Source organism: Pholcus phalangioides, unplaced genomic scaffold (genome assembly GCF_987345545.1).
Source record: "Pholcus phalangioides strain wild (caught in Gottingen) unplaced genomic scaffold, Ppha-v1.0 ptg000016l_1, whole genome shotgun sequence".
NCBI classification, from domain to species: Eukaryota; Metazoa; Arthropoda; class Arachnida; order Araneae; family Pholcidae; genus Pholcus; species Pholcus phalangioides.
The window spans coordinates 12,649,899-12,677,255 of NW_028301609.1; the positions used below are offsets into that span (position 1 = coordinate 12,649,899).

General features: G+C 34.6%; 1 protein-coding gene across 1 annotated transcript; it reads right to left on the bottom strand.

Annotated features, from left to right (window-relative positions):
• Positions 1 to 2,700: 2,700 nt before the first annotated feature.
• Positions 2,701 to 27,337, bottom strand: LOC149075075 (diphthine--ammonia ligase). The gene is made up of 9 exons (XM_089245634.1): positions 27,006 to 27,337; positions 23,723 to 23,814; positions 16,175 to 16,359; positions 14,783 to 14,856; positions 14,496 to 14,614; positions 14,222 to 14,286; positions 11,007 to 11,098; positions 9,806 to 9,899; positions 2,701 to 4,820 (listed from the first exon to the last, which is right to left on the bottom strand). The coding sequence occupies exons 1-9, from the start codon at positions 27,026 to 27,028 to the stop codon at positions 4,752 to 4,754; spliced, it is 813 nt and encodes a 270-aa protein (XP_089101760.1). The 5' UTR covers positions 27,029 to 27,337; the 3' UTR covers positions 2,701 to 4,751.
• Between the last annotated feature and the right edge of the window lie 20 nt (positions 27,338 to 27,357).

Consider the following 27,357-nt stretch of genomic DNA (forward strand, 5'->3'; position numbering starts at 1 on the left):
AGGTATAAAAGTATTTCGAGGAGTTTCCAAAAAAAAAGAAAACAAGCGCTATTCGAAGCAGAAAAATAAAATATGATAAAAAAGAAATAATATAAAAAAGAAAAATACCCTATGGGCAGTGCCGTCTTAACGCATGGGCCCACCCGGGTACGGCCCGAGGGCCTCACAAAAACGAGAAACGGTTAAAATTTTCGAAAATTGGCCAGCCAGGGCCTCAGAAATCACTTAGCCCGGGGGCCCATGATGTCCTTAAGACGGCCCTGCATATAGGAACAAGATGTTAATTTTGGAGCAGAGTTCCCACCACTGGTAGTAGCATCATCTTCTGGGAGGAATGATAGTTAGAACTTAGATTAGTAGTTAGAGATAGTTTAACTTCTTTATTTCAATTTCATTGTCAATTTTTTTGACAGCGCAACAATCTTCTTTTCCCGCAGCATATCAGAAGCGGGTGTGGCCACTGTAGTCTGACCAGGTGTCGTTAATCTCTTAGCTGCGCTGGTCGTCGGCAGAGCTGTTCCCACCCGCTACAGCCTTGAAATCCCTATAAAGAAATCTCACCCCCCCCCACCCCCGACACGCCTTGTTTTCTTTTTCCTTCTTTTTTGCAGGGACTTTCTTTCAGCATCAAGTACTACCACGACCACCTAGGTTATATAGGAGGTCGTGGTACTACTCATCATCAAACATTCATCAACTTTAGCAGGATATATTTCAGGGTGGGGGGGGGGGGGTGGTCTACTTTTTTTTAGAAACAGCTGGAAGGATTTTAAGGAGTTTTTAAGGGTCCTTAAAAAAAGAAATGAAAATTAATGTTTTTAAGCACCGTACGGTACGAACCCTGCTTAATTTTGGGAGTCAGCTTAAACATGGGTCAGTTTTTGAAGAGAAGATACTGACCTCCTCACTCTTATATCATATAGCTACATGAACTCTGCAAAACTAGTTTGAAGATCCACGACGTCATTGGACTACTTGATGATATCACTAATCGGTAGAGTAATTTTGCAGACGTAGATGTGCTACTAATCAGTAGAGTGATTTTTGTAGCTATGTTCAAACCCCACAGAACTGATGATGTTAAAGACAAAGAACATACAAAGCAAAAAAAAAATTCAAATGTTACCAGCTTTGATACCTATAACTAACGTTGATTTTACAGCCTTTAGATGTGAGCATCAACAAGCCTTTTAAAGGTTATTTAAAGACTTTATGAATTAAAGGGATGAGTTTCAAAAATAAAAAAGTAACAAAAAGAAGTGCCTTAAGGAATCTGGATGTGGGCCAGTGGGTTCACGAGGCATGGAATTCAGTGGAATCAGTTTCCACCAAAATCATCATCAAATCCTTTAATAAACGTTGTATCAGTAACGCAATGGATGGACATCCATTGCATTAATGTAATGGAAAAATAACTATAAATAAAACTTATTCAAGACATTAAAAAAATGTTCAGGAAGGAATGTGTTTCACCTGAGCCTACAGAATTCTATATCATACATACTTGTCACACAGAAGCATTGTCAATAATTTTCATTACACAGAAAAAACATTAATATAAATTTTTAAATATACTGTACCATTTAGAACAAAGGGTCTTCAACCTTTCAGACACTGCAGGCCAAATTGAAACAATTATTCATGTATTTATTGACATCTTAATGCAAGGGCCAAAGGGGGTTCAAGTTGAAACAAAAACAATGGAAGACTTATTTTTTCTAAAATTATTTCTTTTACTAATTATCAATTTTGATCAGTTTTGAAATAATTTTTTTCACCAATACTGAAAAAGTCTTTGACTAATTACTCATCAAATTAATTAATTCTAAGATTAATTTTAATCTGAAATCACTGTAAATGATTTTTTAATAATTTTGGTAATTCTGAAATTATTTTCCTTCTCAATATATAGTGAAATAATTTCTTTCAATAACTATGCAGTTATTCTTTTATTGATCATGAAATAATTTCTATATCAGAAATTTTGAAATTATTTCTCTTAAGTTATTTTTTTCACTAATTCTGAAATTATTTGTTCCAAAAATTCTAAAATTATTTCTTGCAGTAATTCTGAATTTTCATCAATTCTGGAATTATTTCTTATATTAATTCTGAATTTTCATCAATTCTGGAATTATTTCTTATATTAATTCTGAAATTTCATCAATTTGTTCTGAAATTTCTATTTCATCAATTCTGGGTTTTCAAATATCTTTTATTAATTCTATTCATTTTGTTTTTTCTTTCCTTTATTCTAGTTTTTTTTTATTAATTCTAGAATAATTTCTTTCATTAATTCTAGAATTAATAATTTTCCAATTTTTTCAACCATTTTCTGAAAATTATTGGTGTGACATGAAAAAAAGCTGAGAGGGCTAATTCTGACCTGTGGGCCATGTGTTGAAAACCCCTGATTTAGAATGTCATTGCAGTACATTAAAAAGTAAATTATATTAATTAAATCATGTCTATAAAATTAATTACTGTAATTAATGCGGACTAAGGATTTATAATTTCAGCAGTCGCAAGTCTTGAATTTGATTGAAAAAAAAAATACTTAATCAAAATAATTTATTTGCTTTGATTCAGCCTTTTCCCTTTCACTACACAAATGTGAAGCTGATTTCAAATTGGGCACAAGCAATCTCCAAATAAAAACCCAGATCAAGAAAGACAGAATAAAGAGGATCAACAACTAAGTTGCCAGATAGCAGTGTCATAGTCATGAAAAAGAAATATATTTACTACGAACTTACACACACATATACATACACACTAAGTTGTACAAAAATTGCACCATACTCTATTCTGAGAAAATAATGTATCACAGACAGTATTTATTATGCAGGGTGTCAAATGAATTTGTAAATAGTTAAAAAATTAATATAAATTGCAGGAATTGGAAATTTTGAGTGCAGTTTGTGAAAGAGTTATTCTCACCAAGAGGAACTTTTTTTGGCACAGAAAAAAAGTTGGGTCAAACTTTTGTTGATAGAGGGCACTGCAGAGAAGCAAATCACCTTAAATATGCCAACCAGAGTGCTATAAAATGCAGAGTGTACGATTAACAGCTCATTCCTGAATTTTCCTGTTACTGGTGTTTACATAAAGTTTTCATTGTGAAGTTGACATAAGTGTATAAAGCACTATTGGTGAGGTTGCTTTAGCTCAGTCAGGAATTGCCGGCTGAAGCTTACGAACACTGCATACACAAAAGAGATTGAAGAAAACTTCAGGTCAGGAAAGGTTGGGTTTGCTTTTGTCCAGCGCCCACTCTATTGACAAAAATTCAAACAATTTTTTCCCCATACCAAAAAAGCTCCGCTTTGTGAGAAAAGTTTTTTTTGCAAACCACATTGAACAACTATATCAATTCCTTCAATTTTTATGAATTCTTTAACTGTTAAAAAATTTATGGGACACTGTACACGGATTAGATAGATAAATAAATCGATGCTGGACTTTCTGAAGGAAACCAAAGAAATACACCACCTTTGACACACCACGGCTAAAAAAAGATGAATGAAACAATTTTGCCTAACTATCTTGAAAATTCTATACCCTTTTCACACCTGAGCCAAAACTGACAATTAAATTTTTTTTTACAAATATAAATGCCACAACAGACAGAATGCCCAACGAGGTGGTTAAAAAACTTCCTGCAACAACACAACCTAGACTTGTCCTTTACCAATCGATACTGGTGTCCCCGTGTATTTGCAAGGAGACACTTTTTTTTTGATTGACTTGTGTCCACATGAGTTAGGTACACATAAGTGTACTTTTAGTCTTAAATTAAAAATAAAAAAATCATTAAAACCATTTAAAACTGTTAAAAATGAGGTAAACCTATGTGTACCTCTGTAATGAAGAGCATATGATTCCATAGACATTCACGGAGCAATTGAAATTTATACCTAGTATGTATGGGTGGTTCTGCAGAACCTAGCACTGAGACCAAAGGTCTATTGTACTACAATTTATTCCTTAATGAGTATTCAAATCATGGCTGAGATGAGGATTTAAATGGTTTGGATACTTATTACTGTGACCTTGTTATGAATGGATATTTCTTTTTTATAATCTTTCAGTACCACTATTTGCCCCCATAGTAAATAATATTAGTGAATATGTACTTTTTCTTCTTGTATTCAACTATTCATACCAGCAGTTGTAAGTTTAAAAATTTCTAGAAAAAATGCATTTAGTTCCGAGACAAATTTAAAATGTCTAAACATACACTGTAATATGATGAAAATTATAAGTGGCTTTCAAATGCAGAGGCCAATTTACACGCATCAAGTAATTTAGTAGATACTGGTCCTCAAGTACTTTTAAAATGTATGCAGATCTTGAGAGATGTTTACACGCGACATTTAGTTGTCAAGTAGACAAGTCAGATAGGATCAGGTTTTTCTTTTTTTCTGGTTTAATAGGCTCTATGTGCATGCACCAATCAGCATGACCTCATATTATCCCAAGTGTGGCATTCATTCTCCACTTGATTGGGACATTGATCATTATGATGTGACAGATTTTAGTATTTCATGACTAAACAACTAAATCATTCGACTACTAAATTACTTATTGCATGTAAAAACAAGTTTTAACTCTTTACTTAAACATTTTTTTTCAGACAGACATGTAATTCAAATAGGATGTCAAATAAATACTGGTTATAATAACAGCCACCCAAACCATTTGCTTTGCTATAACTAGTAAAATATCAAAGTGAGACTATGAGTAAGAGATCAATTCTTGTTTTCAGGAAGTTTCACAGGCAAGCCCTTGATGCGTTCAAATTGACTGAGATTGGGGTCCTAAAGCAAAAAAGAAAATGCATTAAACAAAAAAAAAAAAACATCATTTAAAAACTTAATGCATCACACACATCAAGAATATAGTAGACTCTCTATCTATAATCCAGCCATGTGCTAGTCTGGCCCATCCAATATTTTGGGGTTTTCAGGTGGGCTTCCTAAAAGTGTGGAAAAGGATAACATGTTACTGGATGTTCTAGGGCCCGACTTTGGTATAAGAGGGGCCTTAGCTAAAGCAGAAATTCAGGGGTCCCTGTGACTAAGGTCAAAACTGTTTCATTATTCAATGAATACCTAATATTTAAAATTTGGAAGCGCCAAAACAGAGAGGCCCTACTAACATGCAATATAATCAGGCCCTATGCTTGTCCATGCAGAAGTTTGCATCATTTTTTCTACTGCATTCAAGCAATATCGGCACAATGGTAATCCTGCAATCCTGGGCTGATATATGTTGGATTAGAGTCTACTGTGCGTATTTCTTTTACCTTATATATAAATGTGAAAGTATGTATGTTTGTTCTTTATACAAATCTACAATTTTAGACGATCGTTGCCAAATTTTGCATATATACTAAACAGGACTGAGATTGAACCACAGGCTACTTTAAAAGTTTATCAGAGCTGGAAATGAGAGGAAAACTGTCGAACAACAATGGTTCCTGGGCTCCAATAGTCACTTTTGCAATGTTTACTTTAGTTACCGTGGTCCCCTAACAATGTGTTTCAGACATGCACATGCCTTTACAATGGTTTGTCACTTTGATGCTACCAGTATTATGTATAATAGTTTATTATCACAAAAAATGAGTAACTTAACCTAGTTTTAATTTATACAAAAATTGCCACGTTTTTAAGACAAATAAATTTAATTGGTCGAATGGTTAACGCGTTTCGGCTCTTCAATGGAGAGCCGTCATCAGGACTTCGTGGTGAGAATTCACACGAATGAGTCGTGGAAGAGTGATGTTTACGTCTGGTCGTCCGAAGAGTTCGCCTTTGTATTTGCTGCGTCCGAGTGGTCTTTGGATGCGAATTGGGGAGCCATCTGTTGTAAAGTGTTGAAAGTTTTTTCACGACTGAGGTATTAACCTCAGTCGTGAAAAAACTTTCAACACTTTCAAACTTTCAAACTTTCAACAGCCCAGGAACCATTGTTGTTCGACAGTTTTCCTCTCATTTTGAAAGTTTGAAAGTGTTGAAAGTTTTTTCACGACTGAGGTTAATACCTCAGTCGTGAAAAAACTTTCAACACTTTACAACAGATGGCTCCCCAATTCGCATCCAAAGACCACTCGGACGCAGCAAATACAAAGGTGAACTCTTCGGACGACCAGACGTAAACATCACTCTTCCACGACTCATTCGTGTGAATTCTCACCACGAAGTCCTGATGACGGCTCTCCATTGAAGAGCCAAAACGCGTCGACCATTTAAATTTATTTGTCTTAAAAACGTGGCAATTTTTGTATAAATATAATAGTTTATTATAATGGTTTGTCACTTTTTAAATCCTCCCAGTAGTTGAAGAAAACCCAGGAAGCGCCGGGTATTTTTGCTAGTGCAGAAATAAAAAAGATGGAACATTTTTTTAGGCTTAAAAGTATCATATTTGTTAATATATGAGGCATAGAAAATTTAATTTGAGCGCTCTGTGTAACAACTGGTCATAAAGATTTTGAGGTTCACGAATTAATTCCAGAGTTCAAAGTTTACACTGCAATGCAATTTGAGCAGAGTTGAGCAGTGATCAAAACTGGTGCTTAACCATGAAAAAAAAAGGTAGCTCATAACAATTTCCATAAATGACATTAACTCTACACGTCTATAAGATGTGTGTGATGTCCATGTGTGAACAATATGAGAAGAGAACACCAAGTTTCACTACCGTACTTTGCATAATCCTCTCTACCATGGTGAATTAGCAACAGTTCGGATATTTATATTACCATTTATATGATAGTACATCCAAATACTGGCTTGAAGGGTTAATAGCATCAAGAATTCTATTTATAAATGCAGGACGTTCCATTTTGATATTTACGTTCGACATCATCTTTACTTTACGGTCTATTTAGAGATGTGAGGCGAGAATATTCTCCTGGATGTAAAAATTAAAGAATTCAGAACATTTTTTTTCCTTTTGAATGATGAAAAAAATACTAATTTTGTTTATATTATGGAATATACACTCATGTCCATAAATTAAGGATAATTCAGAATCACACGGAAATCGAAATCTAAAGTAAAAATTTCACCTGTAGAACTATCACACACATCTGCAAGAATGATATGCAAATTTCAGGAAGCCACCAGATGATGCCGATAGTACGTCACAATGACGAGAGTGCAAGGGGGGGGGGGGGTATATAAGAAATGGTGGCAAAGAAGTAAAATTGTTCACAAGAGTTCTGTAAGGCGCTCAGAGTCATAAGCAAATAGTTATGACACAGAGGATGCATGTGGATGATTTTTTACGTGATAGAATTGGAATGTGGGCGTACTCAGATGGAAATATCCGAGAAACTTGGAATTGTCCAAAGTGTCATCTCTAGGCTTTGGCAACAATTCCAAGGTAACGGAAATGTCAGTAGACGCTACAGTACAGGTCGCCCCCGAGTTACAACGCCGAATGAAGACCGGTATTTGGCAGTAACTGCCAAAAGAAGCAGACGGAGCACAGCATCCGACCTGTCTCGTCAGCTATCTGCAACCACGGGTACCACAGTTTCAAGGCAAACCGTGTACAGACGTTTGGGAGATATTGGTCTATGTGCTCGCAGGCCTGTCAGATGTGCTCCGCTCACGGCAACTCACTGTCGGCAGCGATTAGCCTGGAGTACAGAACATGCAATGTGGACATCGTCACAGTGGGCTTGTGTGATGTTTTCCGACGAGTCCAGGTTTAGCTTGCAGTCTGATTCACGTCGGACTTTCATATGCAGAACGCCAGGTACCCGTTACCACCAAGACAACATCATTGAACGACACCGTTACGGTGGTGCTGCATTGCTCGTTTGGGGTGGAATTATACTGGGTTCCAGAACAGATCTGCATGTTCAAACCGGAACCATGAAAGCCCAAATTCATCGGGACATCATTGTGGAACAACATGTACGTTTGTTTAGGGGTGCTGTGGGCGCAGAATTTGTGTTTATGGATGACCTCACCTAGCAAACATCGTAAACGAATGCCTTGAATCTGAGGATATAACCCGTATGGAATGGCCAGCATTCTCACCTGTTCTCACCTGACTTGAATCCGATAAAGCATGTGTGGGACATGCTTGGCCGACGAGTTACAGCCCATCAACCACCTCCTACATGTGTACCAGAACTTCGGAGAGCATTGCTTGCTGAATGGAGTGATCTTCCTCAAGATCAGATCGATAATTTGATACTCAGCATGCCTAGGCATTGCCGGACTGTATTTCATCACATGGGAGACATACAATGTATTAACCATCATACCAACCATGTAATAGTAATTTTTTGTAAAGGAGATATTTTTTAAAATTGCTCCAGGGAGCAAAAATCGTAGTTTTTATGAATGGTACATACATACACCATCGTTTTTGTTCTTTATCTTTTGTTTAATAAATGGGCTTTATGAATAAGTAACGTTTGTTTTGTTTCTGAACCTTTATTTGCCGGAGCTGGCATTATCCTTAATTTATGGATATGAGTGTAATTCAGTTTTCATTGCCTTAAAATTTAAAACAAAACAATTTTTGGCATAATCACCTCATAATTACAACTTTTAGTTCAAGAATATTCTCTTGATCATGGGGAGTGGTTTCAAAAATTTTCGTTATGAAGATTTTAAAAACTTTCAAAGATTAAAACCTCAAATTATTTTAAAATTTTCAGAAATAAGTTCACAGCAAAAAATTAAATTAAAGTTGATTGACAAAGGAAGCTATGAAGCTATTCGTATAATCACCTTCATTCTAAGAAGCCACAAAACTGTTATTTCCTTCATTGAACATACACTAAAATTCTGTATCACTCACATTTCTTCGCAAGTTGTTCAATTGTTGGTTGCTATGTTGGTTTCGTTTTCTTACATTCTTTTTCACATATCTTCAAGAATGATTTTCTCTTCAGTTTTCAAGAGTAAAGTTAATGGAAGCTTTTCAAGTTTTTGTTGATTCTTAAAAAAAAAAAGCTTTGACACCTATACTGATTGTCAGTTTGGTAGATTCTAATGCATTTCACAACTAGACAGCAAATTATGAATGAAAGAATTAATTAATGTTGTGAGTAGTTAGAATGCCTATTGAGAATAATTATCCCTCTTTTGAGAATAGTGATGTCTAACTTAAATGTGTTGTACAGTTTTTTTCCCTTGAAGAAAAATCAAACGAAATATAGTTTTATACTAATGAAATCAGGTTACTATTAATTGGTTTTTTTTAATTTATTTCCAAACATATTTTTTAGATATTCAAAAATTCTTAAGATGAAAATATTTATTCTTGTAGCCTTTCCAGAGAATGAATATTCACCGATGTTCTCCTCAATGAGAATATTCTCCAAAAGATTATTACTGAGAAATTTACATCTCTATTCCTATTATTGTGAATAATTATAATCAGAGTACCCATTGAAAGCAGTTCTGTGTTCTGTGACAATGGTGGAGTTCGACTTAAATTTTTTCTACAGTTATATACTTTTAACTTGTAGGAAAAAAATAAGACTTCTTTTTAGTAATTGTAATCAGTTTACTGTTTTCTAAAACACATTCCTAAACAGGTAGCATTTTATTAGTAGTTTTTGGACATTCATTCACAAGTTAAATCCTTAAGATGAAGTTACTTATTATTTTAAACTCTCTAGAGCTTAATCTCTTCAATAAGAATATTCTCCAAATGATTATTACCAAGAATTTTGCATCTCTACGCCCATCATTCATTTTTCAAGAAGGGCTAAAGTTTATTGGATGAACAAACACTAACAAGAGAAAAAGAAGAAATAGATTCTCACAATGTTTTTATCCTCAAGCTCGATTTCCTTTAGTTTCAAATACCCAACTGGAGCAAAAGCATCATCTGAGTGGATACAAACTTCTTGTGATTTGCTAAAGATGGAAAATATAAAACTGCATAAATTTATTCTTTTTTTAAAAAAGTAGTTTTTAGATATTTTAAATCTTTCAAAATTTTTTCAAGAGTTCTTTTAAAATCTATGTGAATAAACTGATAAAATACAATAAGATCAATGCAAAAATAACAATGAGAAAAAAGGAACATGAATGCAAGAGCCTAGTTCTTAGTGAAAACATGTTTTTAAAGATATTTTTGATAAATTACATCTCAATCCATACATAATTATATAGAAATATCTCAAAGTAAATACTTTTGAATAAAAACATATGAATGTAAGTTCATTCCTTTTCTTGGGCAGATCAGGTTTGTTCCATATGTTTTCCTGCTATTTGTATCTTTATTATGATATTTGTGTCTTTTAGTCCAATGCGAACTAAAACCAATGCCACCATTATTTCCCTTTGTTTATTTTGTTTTTGTACTTATAAAATGTGTTGCTAAATTTATGTAGAATTAAAATAATTTGAAAGGTAAGTATGTGTAATGAAGCTTCCCTGAAACGCTATTTCGATGATAATACGATATAATGGCAAACTCATTATAGTGCTGAAATTCTTTGGGATGGATGGTGGCATTACAATAGGGGTTCGACTGTACTTTTGGTGTTTCAATGTGATCGTTCTATATTAAAATGGAGGAAAGTTGTAGAAATTCAACATTAATTGAAATCAGAATCAAATTTTCCATTTAAGCCCCCCTCATTTATACATCTAGATCATCCTTATTATGATACTTAAAAAAACTGATCTAGTATCTGTAAATAAGAAAAAAAATTGTTTTCCTCTTAGCAAATAAAATAGATTAAACAATTTTCTTTTATGATTTTTGAATGTATCACACAATAACATCTTTTTCTTATCAAAATTTTTATACATTCTACAGAGATCATGCAATTTTTAAAAAAAATTTAAGAATGAATTCATGGGCGAGCTCATTAGTTTGGATGACAAACATTTTTTCACATAGACAATTTGTTGATAGAAACAAAAAAAATATTAAGAAACATGCAATACAAAGTTTGCGTAATATTTTTTGAACATGCTCTGTATATTACGAAAATATGATTTAAAAAACCATACACAAACAATTTCTTGACAAAAAGTGGACAATCTAGAGTGAAAGTCTCGAATTCCCCTCCTTCGCCACATATGTTCAAGCCATATTTTTCATTCTGAAATGACAAATTTTTATAAGTGGGAAGAAAGGGGAACAAATAACAGATAATGTAAAATATTATATTTTATAACTTCTTTTTATAACCATCAATAAAGTAAGGGGGGGGGGGGGATTTTGAATTACTGTAATTCTAAATTAAATATTAAATTAATTACAAACAATAATATTAAATTACTCAAAATTCAATGAAAAACCATTTACTTTCTGTACTGGCACAGGTTTTTGTGACCAATGCCTGATGAGTAAAGGGCAATTCAAGTATTACACAAGCAAATTTTCAGCCATTTTTGCACGCCCCCCCTTGTCAGCAAAATTTCATCATCACTGCCCCCTACCTCCTAACGCATGTTGGGATCAGAAATGTACGAGGAAGGGGGCCCCCCACACGAAAATTTTTTTTTAATTCAAAAAAAATTTGAAAGAAAATATCTTTATATGTTATTATAATCAATTTCTGTTAATTTCAATGCTATTTGAAGGGTAAGAACTCAAAATTTCTCTTTAAAAAATTCATTGCAACCCACCCTTCTAGCCATATATGGTAAACCCTTGACCCGCAGACCAAATGTGGCCCTGAAGGTTATCTGATGTGGCTTGCCCCCCCCCCCACAAACCTAATTTTGTAAAAATAAACTATAAGCGGCACATTTACAAATCACTTAAATGACCTGAGGCACAATTCCAGAGCATTTAATTGGCCCGTGGCACATTTTGAGATCACTAAAGAATGCCCCAACGATCACTTTCACATTCAAAGATCACCTAAGTAACTCGCGACACAATTACAGAACACTTAAACGATCCGTGGCACATTTAGAGATCCCTTGAGTGACATGTGGCACAGTTTTAGAGCACTTAAGAGGATACCAGTATAGTTCGACATTGCTCAAAAATTACCCGCGAAACATTCCCAGATTACTTAAGTGATTCGCGGTATAATTACGGATCATGAGTGATGCGTGGCACAGTTCCAAAACACTTGAAGGATACATGAAACATTTAGAGATCATTAAAGTAGCTCTGTAGGGGACTTATCAATAGGTAGAATGTTAGTTCAGAGGCCCAATAACTATCGAAAGGTTTTTTCCGTTTTTGGCACACCGAATAAGATGTCATTAAGAATATTTCATATCTTCATAAAGGTTGGTTGATGACATAAGCATCATCCGAACCCCCTTCCCCCTTGTCATCAAAAGTCAGCAAATCGGAAACCCCCCATTAATGCTGACGTAATACTTGAATGACCCCTAATTGAAATTTTTGGCATTCTCTAGGCCATTTAGCCATATATCTGCTAATGTTCCACCCACTGCTATGACATACAGCTTTGGAAATAACATCAGAGTTACAAGTGGAGTGATGCTATCTAATGCACATATCACAGAAGAGGGTGGAAAATTAATGAAAAATATGAAGACTATAACCAAACAACTCAGAAAATTGCAGCTCTTCATCATGTTCTTTGAATTTGCTAGATAACTTTTTTCCATGATTATATTTTAGCAAATGAATAAACAAATGCATACTTGAAAATGTAAGAATTGATAACTATACAAAAGAAAGCATATTATTTAGAAAAATATATATATAATCTATTTTTTGATTGTTCCATTTTCTTTTATGCAATCATAAAAAATCTGGCCAATCTTTTAAATGTAAAATTTTATTACAATATGATAGAAGGGCTGAACGAATCTATTGCCTGCCATGAGTGTGAGGCATGTAAAAATTCAGCTTGGCATGTATTTTTTCTGACCACATATGATGAAGGAATATAAAAAATTCTAAAAATAGGGGAAACAAATTTCAGGATTTATGGGAAATTTCGAGTTCAAACAAATGAGAAATACAAAAATATATATATATAGATATAATTTCTCATTACTTAAAACTCTTCAGAAGGTATTTTCATCAATAGATGACAACATATTTGTTTCGAATGTGTGGGGAAAATATTATGAAAAGGGAAATTTCATTAGGACACACTATAAGTTTTATGAAAGTTCTTTAACAAAATTTGACAGATGCAACCAATGAGCTTATTGGTTGTATTTACTCAAATAACCGATATGCTCTCATTGCTTGCATTTGTCAAAGTTAGTGTAACACCAGCCTTAGACAAGGTGGAGATCATTGATCAAAATTCAGGGCAAAATTGTCAAAAAAATCATTCCATTTAAGAAATTCCTTAGTGTTGAAGAAAATTTGATATTTCATCAAACAATGGAATATTTTGAAAAATTTCTTTTAATTTAGTGGAATGGGACCTTAATTTTATATATTATCTGCATATTTTCATCAATAGAAAGCAACACACTTTTTTTGAATGTATGGGAAAAAAATTTGCTCAAAAGGGAAACTAAGCAATATTTTTCGGGTATGCAAAATATATATATTGATTTCAGCATGTATTTTTCTAAATTCATGCCCTGTGTCAGGCATGTAAATCATTTGACATTTTTCCAGCCCTGATGTATATGTCAATACTTTTGCTAATAACCACACAAATAATGGAGTGTGGATCATGTACGGTTTGAAAGAAAAAAGACAAAAAAGAAGTGGTTCTTAAAAGTGTGTCATGGCTCCTAAGGGCTTTGCAATAACTTGGCGATATTTATATGCGCCTGTTGTTTGGTGCTTTGAAGTAGGTCTTTGTTAGACTGTTCTGGAAAGCCATGGATGGAAGTTGAGTTTGAGAATCACTGGATTATACACATAGACATGAATAATATGGATTTATTCATCAATATTAATATTCCTTTGAAAAGAATATTTTTTATTTCATTTACCCGAAATCACAATTTTTTTTCCAATCAAAAATCACAAGACGCATTAACACCAGATTTATTTGAAGCTTTTTTTTCCAATTAAGCAATGGAATATATAGTCTGTACAATGAACTCAAAATAAAAATTCAATATAAAAGCTTTTACTAATAAAAGCTTGTTTATAAAATCTAATTTCAGAATCATATATCCAATAGATATACTTTTAAACATCAAGAAACAAACTACATTATGAGGAAATAATGGTAAGTAATTGGCAATTCATATAGTTTATACTTGACTGCACTTAAACTCATTAAATCTCTCAAGAGATTTTGAATAAATATACTTACCATTTTTAGCATATGAGGGTAAATCTCTTTCAAGGTCATGCCTAGATGCACTTCCGGAACTAACCCTATTTAAAAAGTGCATATTCATTTCATAATATTTACCACATTATCCGACAATGATAAACATATAGCGTGTTTTAAGTATGCTATGTGGGTAATGTAAATCTGAATATAACATCAAATCAACATGAAATATGTTTATGTAATGAGCGATGACAGGCTTATTCATATTTATATGAACATCAGATATTTTCAAAGACCATTTTTTACAAACCTAGTGCTGCTACTTTTATTAAAATAGCATTGATTTTGCAATCAATCATCTCAGACAGAAGCTCCTTCTGATCTCTGTGCCAGAGATAAGCTAACATTTTCAAATTCAAACGATTACACCTGCATTAAGTATATAAAAAAATTATCAACAGGTTCATGATCACAGAGAGATTCCAATATAATCATCAATTATATAATAAATACCTACACATTGAATATTTTCGTTTTTTTAAAGTAAAAATACCTACACATTGAATATTTTCGTTTTTTTAAAGTAAAAATACCTACACATTTTGAACTCTTAAACGCTGATAGTCTGAGAATATCGCTCCAACTGAAATGCCTTCAATGTTAGAGGCCTCCTAAATAAAAATGTAAAAAAAAAATTAAATAATCTTTATATCTGATGATCTTGTAATATGCAATGAAGACTTGATATAACAATACTTTGCAGAACTAAGAAGAAATATTGCTGCAGAGGGATTATCACTATATTGAGAGGTGGTAGTTTGACATTAGACTACAGCCATTTATAGACAAGCCTTGAAAAAATATTGATGTGGAGAAATTTATCATTACATTGAGTATTATTGTAGTTTTAAATAAAATAGGTTTCACTGTAAATATTTGTGCATTTAAACTTTTGAGGTTTCAAAATGATTATTGTGCTACCTCTTCTGAGGCAAATAAAGAAATTTTCTATTTTTTTAAGCTCAATATTCACTGAGATATTTGATTTCAAATTCTGAGAAAAGTTAGAAGAGAACAACATAAATTGGGGAGGGGGAGGAAGAGTTGTCCATTAATTTTTGCTGACATATTTACATTATTTCCTATGGGGAAGTTTGATTCAATATATTGTTCCGGATAATTTTCCACAAGACTCGAGATTGTAAAACAAGAAGCGGTTTGATGGACAAACACAGATTTATTTACAGAACAGCAATTTACATGTATTTACAAGCTAATCAGAGAGCTGACAACTTTCTTGCAACGTTCAATCATAACTGACTTTTCATCGAGTCTGTCTCTATTCTAGTCTTTTTTTGCCAGCCATCTTGAGCGCCAGACTATTTATAACCCCGGCAGAAAATTTGAGAAAAAGAATGTTCTACAAAATTCTATTTTACAGTTTCCAAGTTGGCGCCGCCACCGTATGGACTGTCTGGAGGGGCGGGACTTTCTGGAATGTTCTCACCAATAGCATCCCTCTCCGATAAACCGAAACCGGCATCAACTCCCATTGCCAACAGAAGATTGTGATAAAAAATTGCGCCATCTATCGTGTATAGTTCGTAACAATATACAAGTGATTCACGGGTTATAAGCATGCTCATGGACAAATTATGCTTGTAAACCAAAAAGCTCCAATCTATATCAGATTTTGCAAACAAAATTTTTGGTCCCTTGAAGTTCTTGTAACAGAGTTTGACTGCAAATAACTACACTAAAATAAGTAAAATATTTCATAAGTAAAAATAACAGAAATTTAAGCGAAAAATATGTAATTTATTACATTTTCTTTGGACTACTTTTTCAGATATACACAAGGCTTTGCTGATTATTTATTCATTTTTCACACCAGTGTAGTAGGGCATGTGTGAGATAATAAAAACAGTTCATATTGAATTTTTGTACAATTGATAAAATGAGTGTATTTTTTTATGGAAGTCTATATACCTTGATTCTAAGTAGCAGCCTGTAAAGATCCTCAACCTCATCACCTTCAGTACATTCATAGTCAAATTCCTTATTCACAGGTTCCCCAGATATGTCTTGACGGAACAATGGAAGATTCATAGCCTCAGCATAAAAGTGGATCACATCGTGTCCAACAGTTTGATACATGTAACTATCAAGTTCATCTGCAAATATGGAGAATAAGGATATAAACAAGGGAAATAAGATATTTGCAGTAACGATTTAAGAAATCATATATCAAAAATATGTTGAAATAATGAATGAAAATTTATTAAAATTGATTGATTCTGCTTAAATGTTTCAGTTGAAAACAACTCATTTACCACAAAAGCTAATAACATTTAACCACAGGACAGAATTCAATATTCCTTCACATACTTTCACACCCATTTGAATTATAATTTTTCTCCCTTCTGGTTTATTTTTTTTAAACATAAAACATGATGTAGTATCCAGAAAATTCAATTTCTCAGTATATTTCCGGCAGAAAAATACCATCTCTTCATACAAAAATGCCAACTGGGGTGGAAATTGCTGTAGTTAAGGGAGGTTGCTATGACTCCACTCAATGCTTCACACTACTAATATGTGTTATAAGGAGTTGAAAAGTGTGTCTCTGGTGTATTGGTTAGCGCACTTTCCCGGTATGCAAGGGAACCCAGATCTGATTCCCGGAGGAGATTAATCACTTTTTTTTCCCAAATATCAGTTTTGGCATAAAATCCAGAAAATTCAATTTTTCAGAATATTTCCGGCCGAAAAAATAACATCTCTTCATGATGTAGTCATGTTTTAGACAGTCTCTCTGGCTCGTCAAGGGAGATGGGTGTCCTTAAAAAGCATGTTTCATAAGGAGTTTGAAAATTCAATTTGTACATTGTGGTTCGTATGAGGCAGGGGCCATAGCCGGCTACATCTTAGATCCAGACCCCTACGCTGAGATCTTTGACGACCCCCCCTCTACAGTAAATTTATAGTGTAAAAAATAAACAAAAATAATGAGGTCCCAGACCCCTGGCCAAAGTCCTGTTAGCTCTTACCCTCGTGGCGACATGGCAGGGGCTGACAGAGACATTCTTAAAAAAAAAAACTTTTCTATAAAACTTCCTTGTGCATCACAGGTGTTTACTATAAAATAATTTTACCCAATGGGGGGGAGGGGGAAGTAGGAGTCACAAAAAATATTGGCCAGAGAGCCCAATAAATGGAGGCTCTAATCAGATTTGAAACATCATATTTAATGCATAGGTTTTTTTAAATGAATCTAAGGAGGCTATGAATGAATCAATGAAGGAAAAAAAAACGGAGACAAAAAAAATGTTCTTATTGATTATGAAACAAAAATTTTTGACAACTTTTTTACTTGTTTCCAACTGAAATGGTGGCGAGTTTCAGCTAATTTTCTTTTGATCACTTGAATAGATACTTGTTATATTTTCTTCTATACAAAAGTAACTAAAATCTATCACGCCTTATGTGCAGGCAAATTTCAGCTGTAATGACAAAAGTCTTTCACTGTTTCTTCTTGGCACAACACTAATGCAATATTGCAACCCTGCTCAGGACAGGAATATCCCATACACACACCCTCAACTCATTCTTGATTTCCCTCCCACCCCTTTTTCATAAGCAAATCTTTACCTATTACACATATATTCCTTCGCCCCCCCCCCCCAATTAGACAAGGGGAAGAAAAATACATCTAATCTGAGCACCATTTCTTTCTCCCCATTTTGAATATGAGACACAAAGGACTCCACACTCTGTAACTTTCTACAGCTGAAAAATGAGTTTTAAATTCCAGTCAGACTGAAATCAGTCCTTCACTTATGATGTGCAAATATAATTAGAAATGGGATCCAAGAGCCAAAAGACTAAGTACTGATGTACAGAGTTTAATGTAAGGTGACAATTCCTTACATCATTGATTCTCAACCTTTTGTGACTGCGGCTCGGTAAATCAAGTTTCTATGAGTCTATGGCCCAGTCTAGACCATTTTATTTGTCCACAAGGCAATAAATAACACAACCCAACATGAATCTGGGGGTTGCAGAATGACATTTGTTTTTTAGTAAATCAGACATGCTGATCACAAAAATGACATTTGTTTTTACCCATCACCCACAGATTTTTCACAAATCAAGAAACGCAGGGAGAATATTTAATAACATTATTGTGAAATACACTGCAATTAGGGGAGCAAGCAAAAAAGTGAAGAAAACCATGCGAGACAGCCACGTATTGGCATACAATGGATAGTACACGCGTATCAATGCGCAATACAGAAAAAAGACGTAAAAAAATTTGGAATTAAGCTTTAATTCTTTGAAAACATGGAAAAAACATGAAAAGATGATTTAGGGCAACAATTTGGTTACATGTAAACGATAAAAAGTACTGTTTAGACATGATGCATGAGTTTTAATAGGGCGTGTGGTCTCCTCGAACAGCTAAGACTGCTGCACACCTGTTTGCCATGGATGCGATGAGGTTATCGATCAGACTTTGGGGAATACTGTTCCACTCCTCAAGAAGTGCAATCTGCAAGTCTCGGACAGTAACAGGCGGCCTTGGTAGCGCAGTAATGCGTTGTCCGAGCATGTCCCAAACATGCTCGATTGGATTCAGGTCAGGAGAGCACACTGGCCATTCCATACTATGTATTGTTTCAGCTTCAAGCATATTCTCCACCAGACGAGCTCTATGCAGTCGGGCATTATCATCCTGGAAAACAAAGGAATCTCCAATGGTTCCAGCGTAAGGGATGACATGAGGTCGCAGTATCTCGTCTGCATACCTTCGGGCCGTCAAAGTGCCATTCCGAATGATATGCAGGTCCGTACGTCCGCCTATGCTGATTCCACCCCATACCATCCAACCAGCTCATCTGTATTGTGACCTTTCACGAACGAATGCGGGGTTATTTCGAGTGCCCCTGTCCCTCCATACCAGAACACGTCGGGTGTCACACTCCAGACTGAATCGGGACTCGTCTGTAAACAGCACTTGGCTCCAATCATGTTGCTCCCAATCTCGATGTTCAGCAGCCCATCTTCTTCGGGCTGCAGGGTGGCGTGGGGTCAACGGAATGTAGACCATTGGCCTATGTGCATAGAGCCGTACCTCATGAAGCCGATTACATACTGTTTGGCTGGACACCCTTCGTCCTGTTGCCAAGAGCAACCGTCTTTGCAGCTGCGTAGCATTCTCTGTTCTGTTTCGACGGGCTGTTAACCGTACATACCGGTCATCAGTTGCTGTAGTGCCGCGTGGCCGACCTTGTCCTGGTCGACGTCTAACATTTCCTGTTTCTTGGAATCGATTCCACAGCCTTGCAACAACACTTCTGGTGACTCCAACAGCGTCCGCGACACTACGTTGTGTTTGCCTGGATTCCAGTCTGCCTATAACACGCCATGCCATGGATTCCAGTAAATCACGTTGTTGAGACATCCTCAAGTCACCTTGTCTCAAAAAAAAATACTGCGCAATCGAATTTTACAGTTACGGCAGTAAAACAGACGTTTCTGCAACATACCGATTTCTGCCCTTATCTCCTTTTTCTGGTTTTTGACGTCATGAACTTTGATTTGCATACAAAGTTTTCTTCTTCCGTTTCCTGCTAGGCTTTAAATTATGGATGATTCATTTTATGTTACTTATCGGTATACATCTTTGCGTAATTTTGTTAAAACCATGTGCTCCCCTAATTGTTTTGAGCAGTGTATGATCGTATAAAATATATCATTATTAGAATTTAAAATTAATTGCTGAGTAAAATGATGATAAAAAATAATTAATTTAAATTAATTTTTGAGTAAAATGATAATAAATATAAAATACAATGCTATAGATGGTACCACTCTATGTTCTATTTCACAGCACTCAATTTCACCTGCGCATGTGCAGTGATTACATGCTTATTTTGTTAGTTTATTTTACAGCAATATGGCATCAAGAGGTTGTATAAATGACCCAGACTGCTTTTGTTACATTTGTAGTAAACACGTTGTGAAGAAAAAACAGCATAGCATAACCAGTGTTGTTAAAAAAGCAATCATGCTTATTTCAGTATGCAACTTGGCGATCAGGACAAGAAATGGGCCCGCATAAAGTGTCACACTATGAAAATTTACAGAGAAATGGATTTTAGGTGAAATAAATTCTCTTCCATTTGCTATTCCAAATGTTATAGCGAGAGCCAGCAAGTCATGATGATTACTATTTCTGTTTAACCAACATAAAAGGCTACAATAGAAAAAAAAAGGAATGTTGTCTACTCAGAAATCATTTCAGTTATTAGACCTGTACCACATGGTCCTGATTTACCTGTGTTTGTACCTCCTACATTTATCCTTTATCCTACATTTATCCTTTATCCTACATTTTATCCTTTCATTTATCACCTGATTCTGAAGAATTGAGCAGTAATGAAAACAAAATCTTATACACACGCCAAGAAACAAACATGGAAGCATAAAAATTTACACAAAGTGAATTAAATGATTTAGTATGGGATTTAAATTTTTCAAAAGAAAGTTCTCAAGTTTTAGAATCACGACTTCAAAATAAAAATTTACTTTATTCAGGAACAACATTTTCTTGGTACAGAAATTGAGAAAAAGAATTTACCAAGTATTTTGCAAAACATGAATCACTTGTATACTGCATAAATATTCCTGGACTTATAACTCATTTGTCTTCCACCACTGATCATGATCGATCTTCGTGGAGACTATTTATTGATTCCGATAAGAGAAGCTTAAAAGGTGTCTTACTGCATAATGGTAAAGATCTTGTTTCAATTCCTTTAGCTCATTTAGCAATATTAAAAGAATTATAAGAAAACCTTGATTTCCTCTGCATTAAAATAAAATATCAAGAATTTAAATGGCAAATTTGGGGCAATTTAAAAATTATAATGATGTTATTAGGCCAGCAACGTTGTTATACAAAAATGTCATGTTTCCTATGTGAATGGGATAGTAGAACTAAAAACAACACTGGATAGGGAAAGAATGGCCTCCAAGGGAAAAATTCAGGAACAAAGAATGTCATTTGGCAGAACTTAGTGGATCCAAAATAAGTCTCTTATAACCATTGCACAAAAATTAGGGTTATGAAACAATTCGTGAAAGCTTTGGACAAAAATGGCAATTGCTTTTGCTATTTATGTGATGTTTTTCCACATTTATCGTAGGGAAATATCCAAGAAGGTGTGTTTGTTGGCCCAGACAGTTAATGAAGGACCGAAAATTTCAGGAAAAAAAAAAGAAACCCACCAAGAAAAAAGTGTGGGTTAGTTTCAAAGATGTCACTGAGAGATTTTTAGGAAATAATAATGATCCTAACTATACAATGATAGTGGAAAAATGCTACAAAACTTGCTACAATACTAAAGCACTGGGTTGTAACATGAGTCTCTGAAAATAAACTTTTTTCACTCCCATCTTGAACATTTTCCTGAAAATCTTGGTGCATTGAGCAAGGAACAACGTGAGAGATTTCACCAGGATATAAAATGCATGGGAAAAACAATATCATATACACATATCAAGGGCACTAGGAATGTCAACATGATGGCAAATTACTGTTGGGTGTTACAAAGAGATATTGAATCAGTTCCAAAAAAAAGGACACAAGCGTTCCTTTGAAGGAAAAGAAGAATATTTATTGTGTAAAATATTCAACCTAATTTCTTTTGAGATATGAATCTGATTTCATTATTATTCATTTGACTTTTTTTCCAAGTGATTTTTTAAGTAAAAAATCCATGTTTTGTAATTTTTATATGGGAATATTTATAAAAATGTCTCAAGTTCGAATTTTTTAGTTTCACAATTGTAAAAAATCCTTACATGATACAGAAAAATCAATATTATATATCGTATTGGATATATCAAAATTATATCATATATATATCAAAATTATATCATATATATATCAAAATTATATCATATATATATCAAAATTATATCATATATATATCAAAATTATATCATATATATATCAAAATTATATCATATATATATCAAAATTATATCATATATATATCAAAATTATATCATATATATATCAAAATTATATCATATATATATCAAAATATATATCATATTTGATGTATCAAAATGGTCATATCATATTTCATCTAAATTACCTAAATTTATGTAAACCCCAGACAAAAAGTTAAGTTTCGTAGGCCTGTGTAATTAATAGACAACTAATACTGGTTGTGTGCTAATTCATTAAAGTTGATCAATTACACGCATTCAATTAAAAACATGAAATAAATCTATTATTATTTAATGAATTTAACAGACTGACTTTGCATCATTTTTTTGGGTAACAAGTACTTAAAAACTATTAGTACCTCTAAAAGTCAAAATATAAGTCAAGCGCTTCACCAGCATCCACACAACATCCTTATTAGAACATATACATAATTAATTAAGAATCAACTGAAAATTCCTGATATTAAAAAAATATAAAGTTCTTATCCAGTGACGAAAATAAATCTTGTTAGTACAGTATATCATAGCACAAACAATACAATTAATTTTATTTGTGCTGACTTACAACGACGCAAGCCCTTCCGATTATTAATACAAATACAAATACAACGCCACAACAGGCAAATTGCCCAACGAGGTGGCTGACTTAAGAACATCATGGATCCCCCCCGAGCCCCTACCTACTACTGCTACACCACACATGCACCCCCCCCACTGAACCCCCCAACGAATCGGTACATGCGGGAATGTGCGTGTACGTGTAGTGCAACCTGACGTAAAGTTTGTTTCTGTGTAATGCTTGTTATGTGTAGTGCTGTCATCTGCCCCCAGTTATACAAACTATGAGTGAAGTGTTATGGTTGAATGATTTACCGTTGTAGGACTGTTGCTCTCTGTGGCGAGACTTTTTAACGGGGAGATCAGCTCGCATTTGCGCCTTGAAGTTGGGAACCACAGAAAACCAACTTCAGCCGACCACCACTGTGGGGTTCGAACCCGGATCCTCGCATCACGAGTCCGGCACTATAACCACTCGACCACCACAGCGGCAAAACTTTTTCAATGCCCTATCGGGATTCGAACCCATGACAACCGATAAACTACTTCGTTCTCCAGGATAGTGTGCTAACCACTGAACCAAATAGGCTTCAGTGCAAAGTTAAGTGTAATGATTCAGTGCAAAATTTATTTTATGTCAAAAGTGGGAAATTCAGAAAAATAAGAAAACTTGCACAAGCCAACAAGAGAACAAAATGGACAATTTATGACAGACAAATAATAGATTGTAAATGAAAGTAACACAATTCACCTGAAAAATATTCATTAGAAAATTTGTTAAAACATCGAACATCAAAATTGGCAGAAAAGTAAAAAAATTCAACAAAAATTTGTGAGACCCGCAATCGAAAAACATTTTAAACTAGACATTTAAACTATTTTAAATTTAGTTGAACAAATAATAAATCTGCTTCAAAGAGATAAATCTTATTCATAAAATTTCATGTAAAGTAATACCTTTTCCAACAGGATGAAGATTCGCAAGAGCAACTATTTCATGTCCATCAGCAACACATTGGATCATGTTATAGCAGCTGTCTTTGCCGCCACTGGATGATAATGGAGAATGAAATAATCAATAAATACAAATACATAAAAAATTATAAAACTTGAGAGATAATAAAAACAATGTCAAATTAAAACAATACTGTAAAAAGTTAAAAGTGAAATGAATAAAAGCTTTGAGACGAGAGAATTTTTTCTGGGATCAACATCAGTTGGAACTATCAAGTAAGCCACGTCTAAAGATAATAGCAAACCATTCTGTAACCTATCTCGTTGCCTGAAAATTGCTGTTTATCTACAATGCCCATGACAGGCTTATCTGCAATAAAAACATTCAACAAATGTTTTTGATTCCCATTTGTAAGCACCAAATTGGTCAGAAAATTTGAGATAAGCTTCTTCCATAAACTCAGAAGGATATTTTTATTAGCAGACACTTATTCCGAACAGTGACATGGTGATCAGATTTCAAAAAGAAGCAAGCAGGACATTGCAACATTTCTTTCAGGTGATTGCTAATACTGCCGATTTATCACTATAGTACGACAAAAAACTTAGAATCAACTTAGAAATGTATGACATCCATATTTGTTATGGGCATATTTTTCTCAGCGAGGGCATTCTGCCTGAAGTGGCCTTGTATTTGTATAAATTACAATACATATAAGGGTAGATCAGAAGAAAATGGAATAGAAGCCACAAAATGAAATGAGTACTTTATTTCAAGTGTAATCTGCAAAGCTGCACAAGCACTTGTCTTACAGTGGTTAATATCTAGCTCATTGAAGTTCTTTGGATGAGATCAAAACCAATGTCGGACATTGTCCGTGGCTTTGCTGTCAAAAGAAAAAAATGGAAACCCTTCAATACCTTTTTCCGCAGGACAAAAATGTGGAAATCTGTGGCAATAATATGGCTATAGATTTGATCTATATGGTGGACATTCTAACACAATCCCCCAAAACGTCTCAAACATTTTCTGTATAGGAGCAGCTGTATGCGGCCGCACAATGCCATGCAGCAAAATTACTCCAGAAGACAACACATCAGGTTGTTTGGGCTTGATTGCTGCAAGTAAATGGTGGAGGGGTATAGCAAAACTAAGCAGTGTTGATAGTTTGACCATGATCCAGAAAGTAAACCCGCTTCTCTCAGAGCACTCTTGGTGACTTTTCTTCATGCTTTTGGACCTTTTCTTGCAAAGGAAAAAAATCAACCGCACATTGCCAAAAAAGGATTAACCAAAAAATAGGGATTATACAGCAGCTGTTGGGTGGCATGAAGTTTAGATACCCCTCAGAGAGTCGCCAAATGTGGTACCCTGTATACATTTGAGCTTATTTTCTCTGTGCTTGCGTGCTCAGACTGGTTATTGGTATCTCATTTGTCTACTAGGACTTTAAACCTGCTTATTGAAATAATATTATTAATAGCATCATTATACTAATTAGTAATAACAATGATGAAAACAATGATAATGGTTTTTCTGATTTAATTCAAATGCGGTTCAGCATGTATTAAGATGGCAATAACAATGGCTTACGACACAAGTGCCCAGCGGAGCTAGGCGAGACAATCATTATTGTTCACAAATATTCAAATACATTTGTGTTGCAGTAAGATGCTGCATTTCGTATTCATATAGCATTTATATTCAGGAGTGCGAGGATCATGACAAAGTAAAACAAAATCACATCTATTTTTATAATTGAAGAAATTTTACTACATTTCTTCTTATGTCTCATTTGCATATCCGCATGCAGTTAGCGATTGGACAAAACGCTTTCTGCACTATTGCATTGTTTAACTGTGCCATTTCGCTTTAATCACACTGTGGTATTGCTGCTACATATTCTGATCTGTCTAGTTTCTGTAGTTTTTTCTTTCTCCATTGTTCACAGTGGATTGCTTTAACAACAACAAACTGCTTTTGTTGAACCGAGGCCTTGCAACTTCAAATCCAGCAGACTTCATTTTTCCAGTGACTTTGATTTTGTATTTGTCTGATTTTTTTTTATTTTATAGTACCAGTGTATCCTCCGTTCAATTCTGAGCATGTCCTTTGGATTATTTCAATTTATAAGTGGGATTATCATACGTGTGGATTAAAGCATGTATAGGTGCCCTTTGGATTATTCAGATTTATAACATGGATTATTACTGTCACATGGAGAAATGAGAAAAAAAAAAAAGGAGAACAGGCAAGCGGTAAAAAAAATTATGCATCCGGTTACACCCTGAGGTCTTGGTGCCTATAAGCAGTGCCGTCATAATGCATGACATGGCCTGGGGGCCTCAAGAGGAGAAGGGCCGCAAAAAAATTAGAAGCAGTTGAATTTTTCGAGAATTTGGCAGATAGGACCTCAGCGAAATTACTCAGCTTGGGAGCCTGTGATGTTCTTAAGACCATCTTGCCCATAAAGGTAATTAAAGTTATTATGAATTATTCGTTTCCACCCACTCTCCAGCTTGTGAAGCCAGCATCCAAACCAGGGGCTGGATTGGCATGGTGGTAAGATGCTCGCCAACCACAGTAAAGGTTCCTGTCATGGTCCCAGGTTCGAACCCAAGGCTGGGTCATCTTAAGAGCACCATGAACCTCTGGACCAAGTCATTTTTCTGAGGCCCCACCAGGCAAATTTATGAGCATACTCATCGAGAGTTTCAACTACAGTCAAACCTTGTTAATGAGCCACTCTTGGGAGAGCAAAAATATGACTTGATAAGCGGAGTGACTCGTTAAACGGAGTAAGTCATAGCTGTGCCAATTCCTGTCTGAGGACAATTGGGACTTCCAAACAGTGATCCGGTAAGCAGAGTGACGTGTTAACCGGGTGACGCACTAACGAGGTTTGACTGTATATCTCATTTTTCCGAGGTCTTTCTTTTATTGAGGCCCCTGGGCCGTGTGCTCATGCGTTGAGACGGCATTGACCCAAGGGTGGATATAAAAAAGATATTTTCCCAAACAAGCTTGAGATGACCACTGATAGACAGCAACTTCATTTTTAACCCATCTCATTAATGGCAGTAAATTGAAATATAGCAATGTGACCCGAGTTGGTGTGTGGCGAAGTAGTGGGGAAGTAGCATCCAAACCACATGGCAGTGTGAAGTGACATTTGCTGGACATTGACACTTGAAGATAATAGATTTGAATAACGCATTTGATTAAACAATAAACTTTGCATCGAGTAAATAAAAAGTATTATAATAAATTGGAAATGAACCCTACCTTACTAAGGCTGCAACTTTCATATTTAATCACCGAGGATTGAAAAAAAATAAACCACACAATTTAAAAAATTTGTAAATACGGACGGCCTGAACCGAACAAGGCAAGACACTCAACATTAAAGGGTTTCAACATTCATTACAATAGTTTTGAGGAAGTTGATAATTTATCAACTTCCTCAAAACTATTCTTTTATAGGAAATAAACAAATTTTAAAAATGTTTTTCAAGATTGATATAATAAAAGTATTTTTTATGATTTTCAAAATTCAATTTTTAACTGTGTTCTTCTTCAACCAAAGCTGCATTAAGAGTGCTTACAAGCGGCTTTGTCTTCAACTTTTACCCGATAT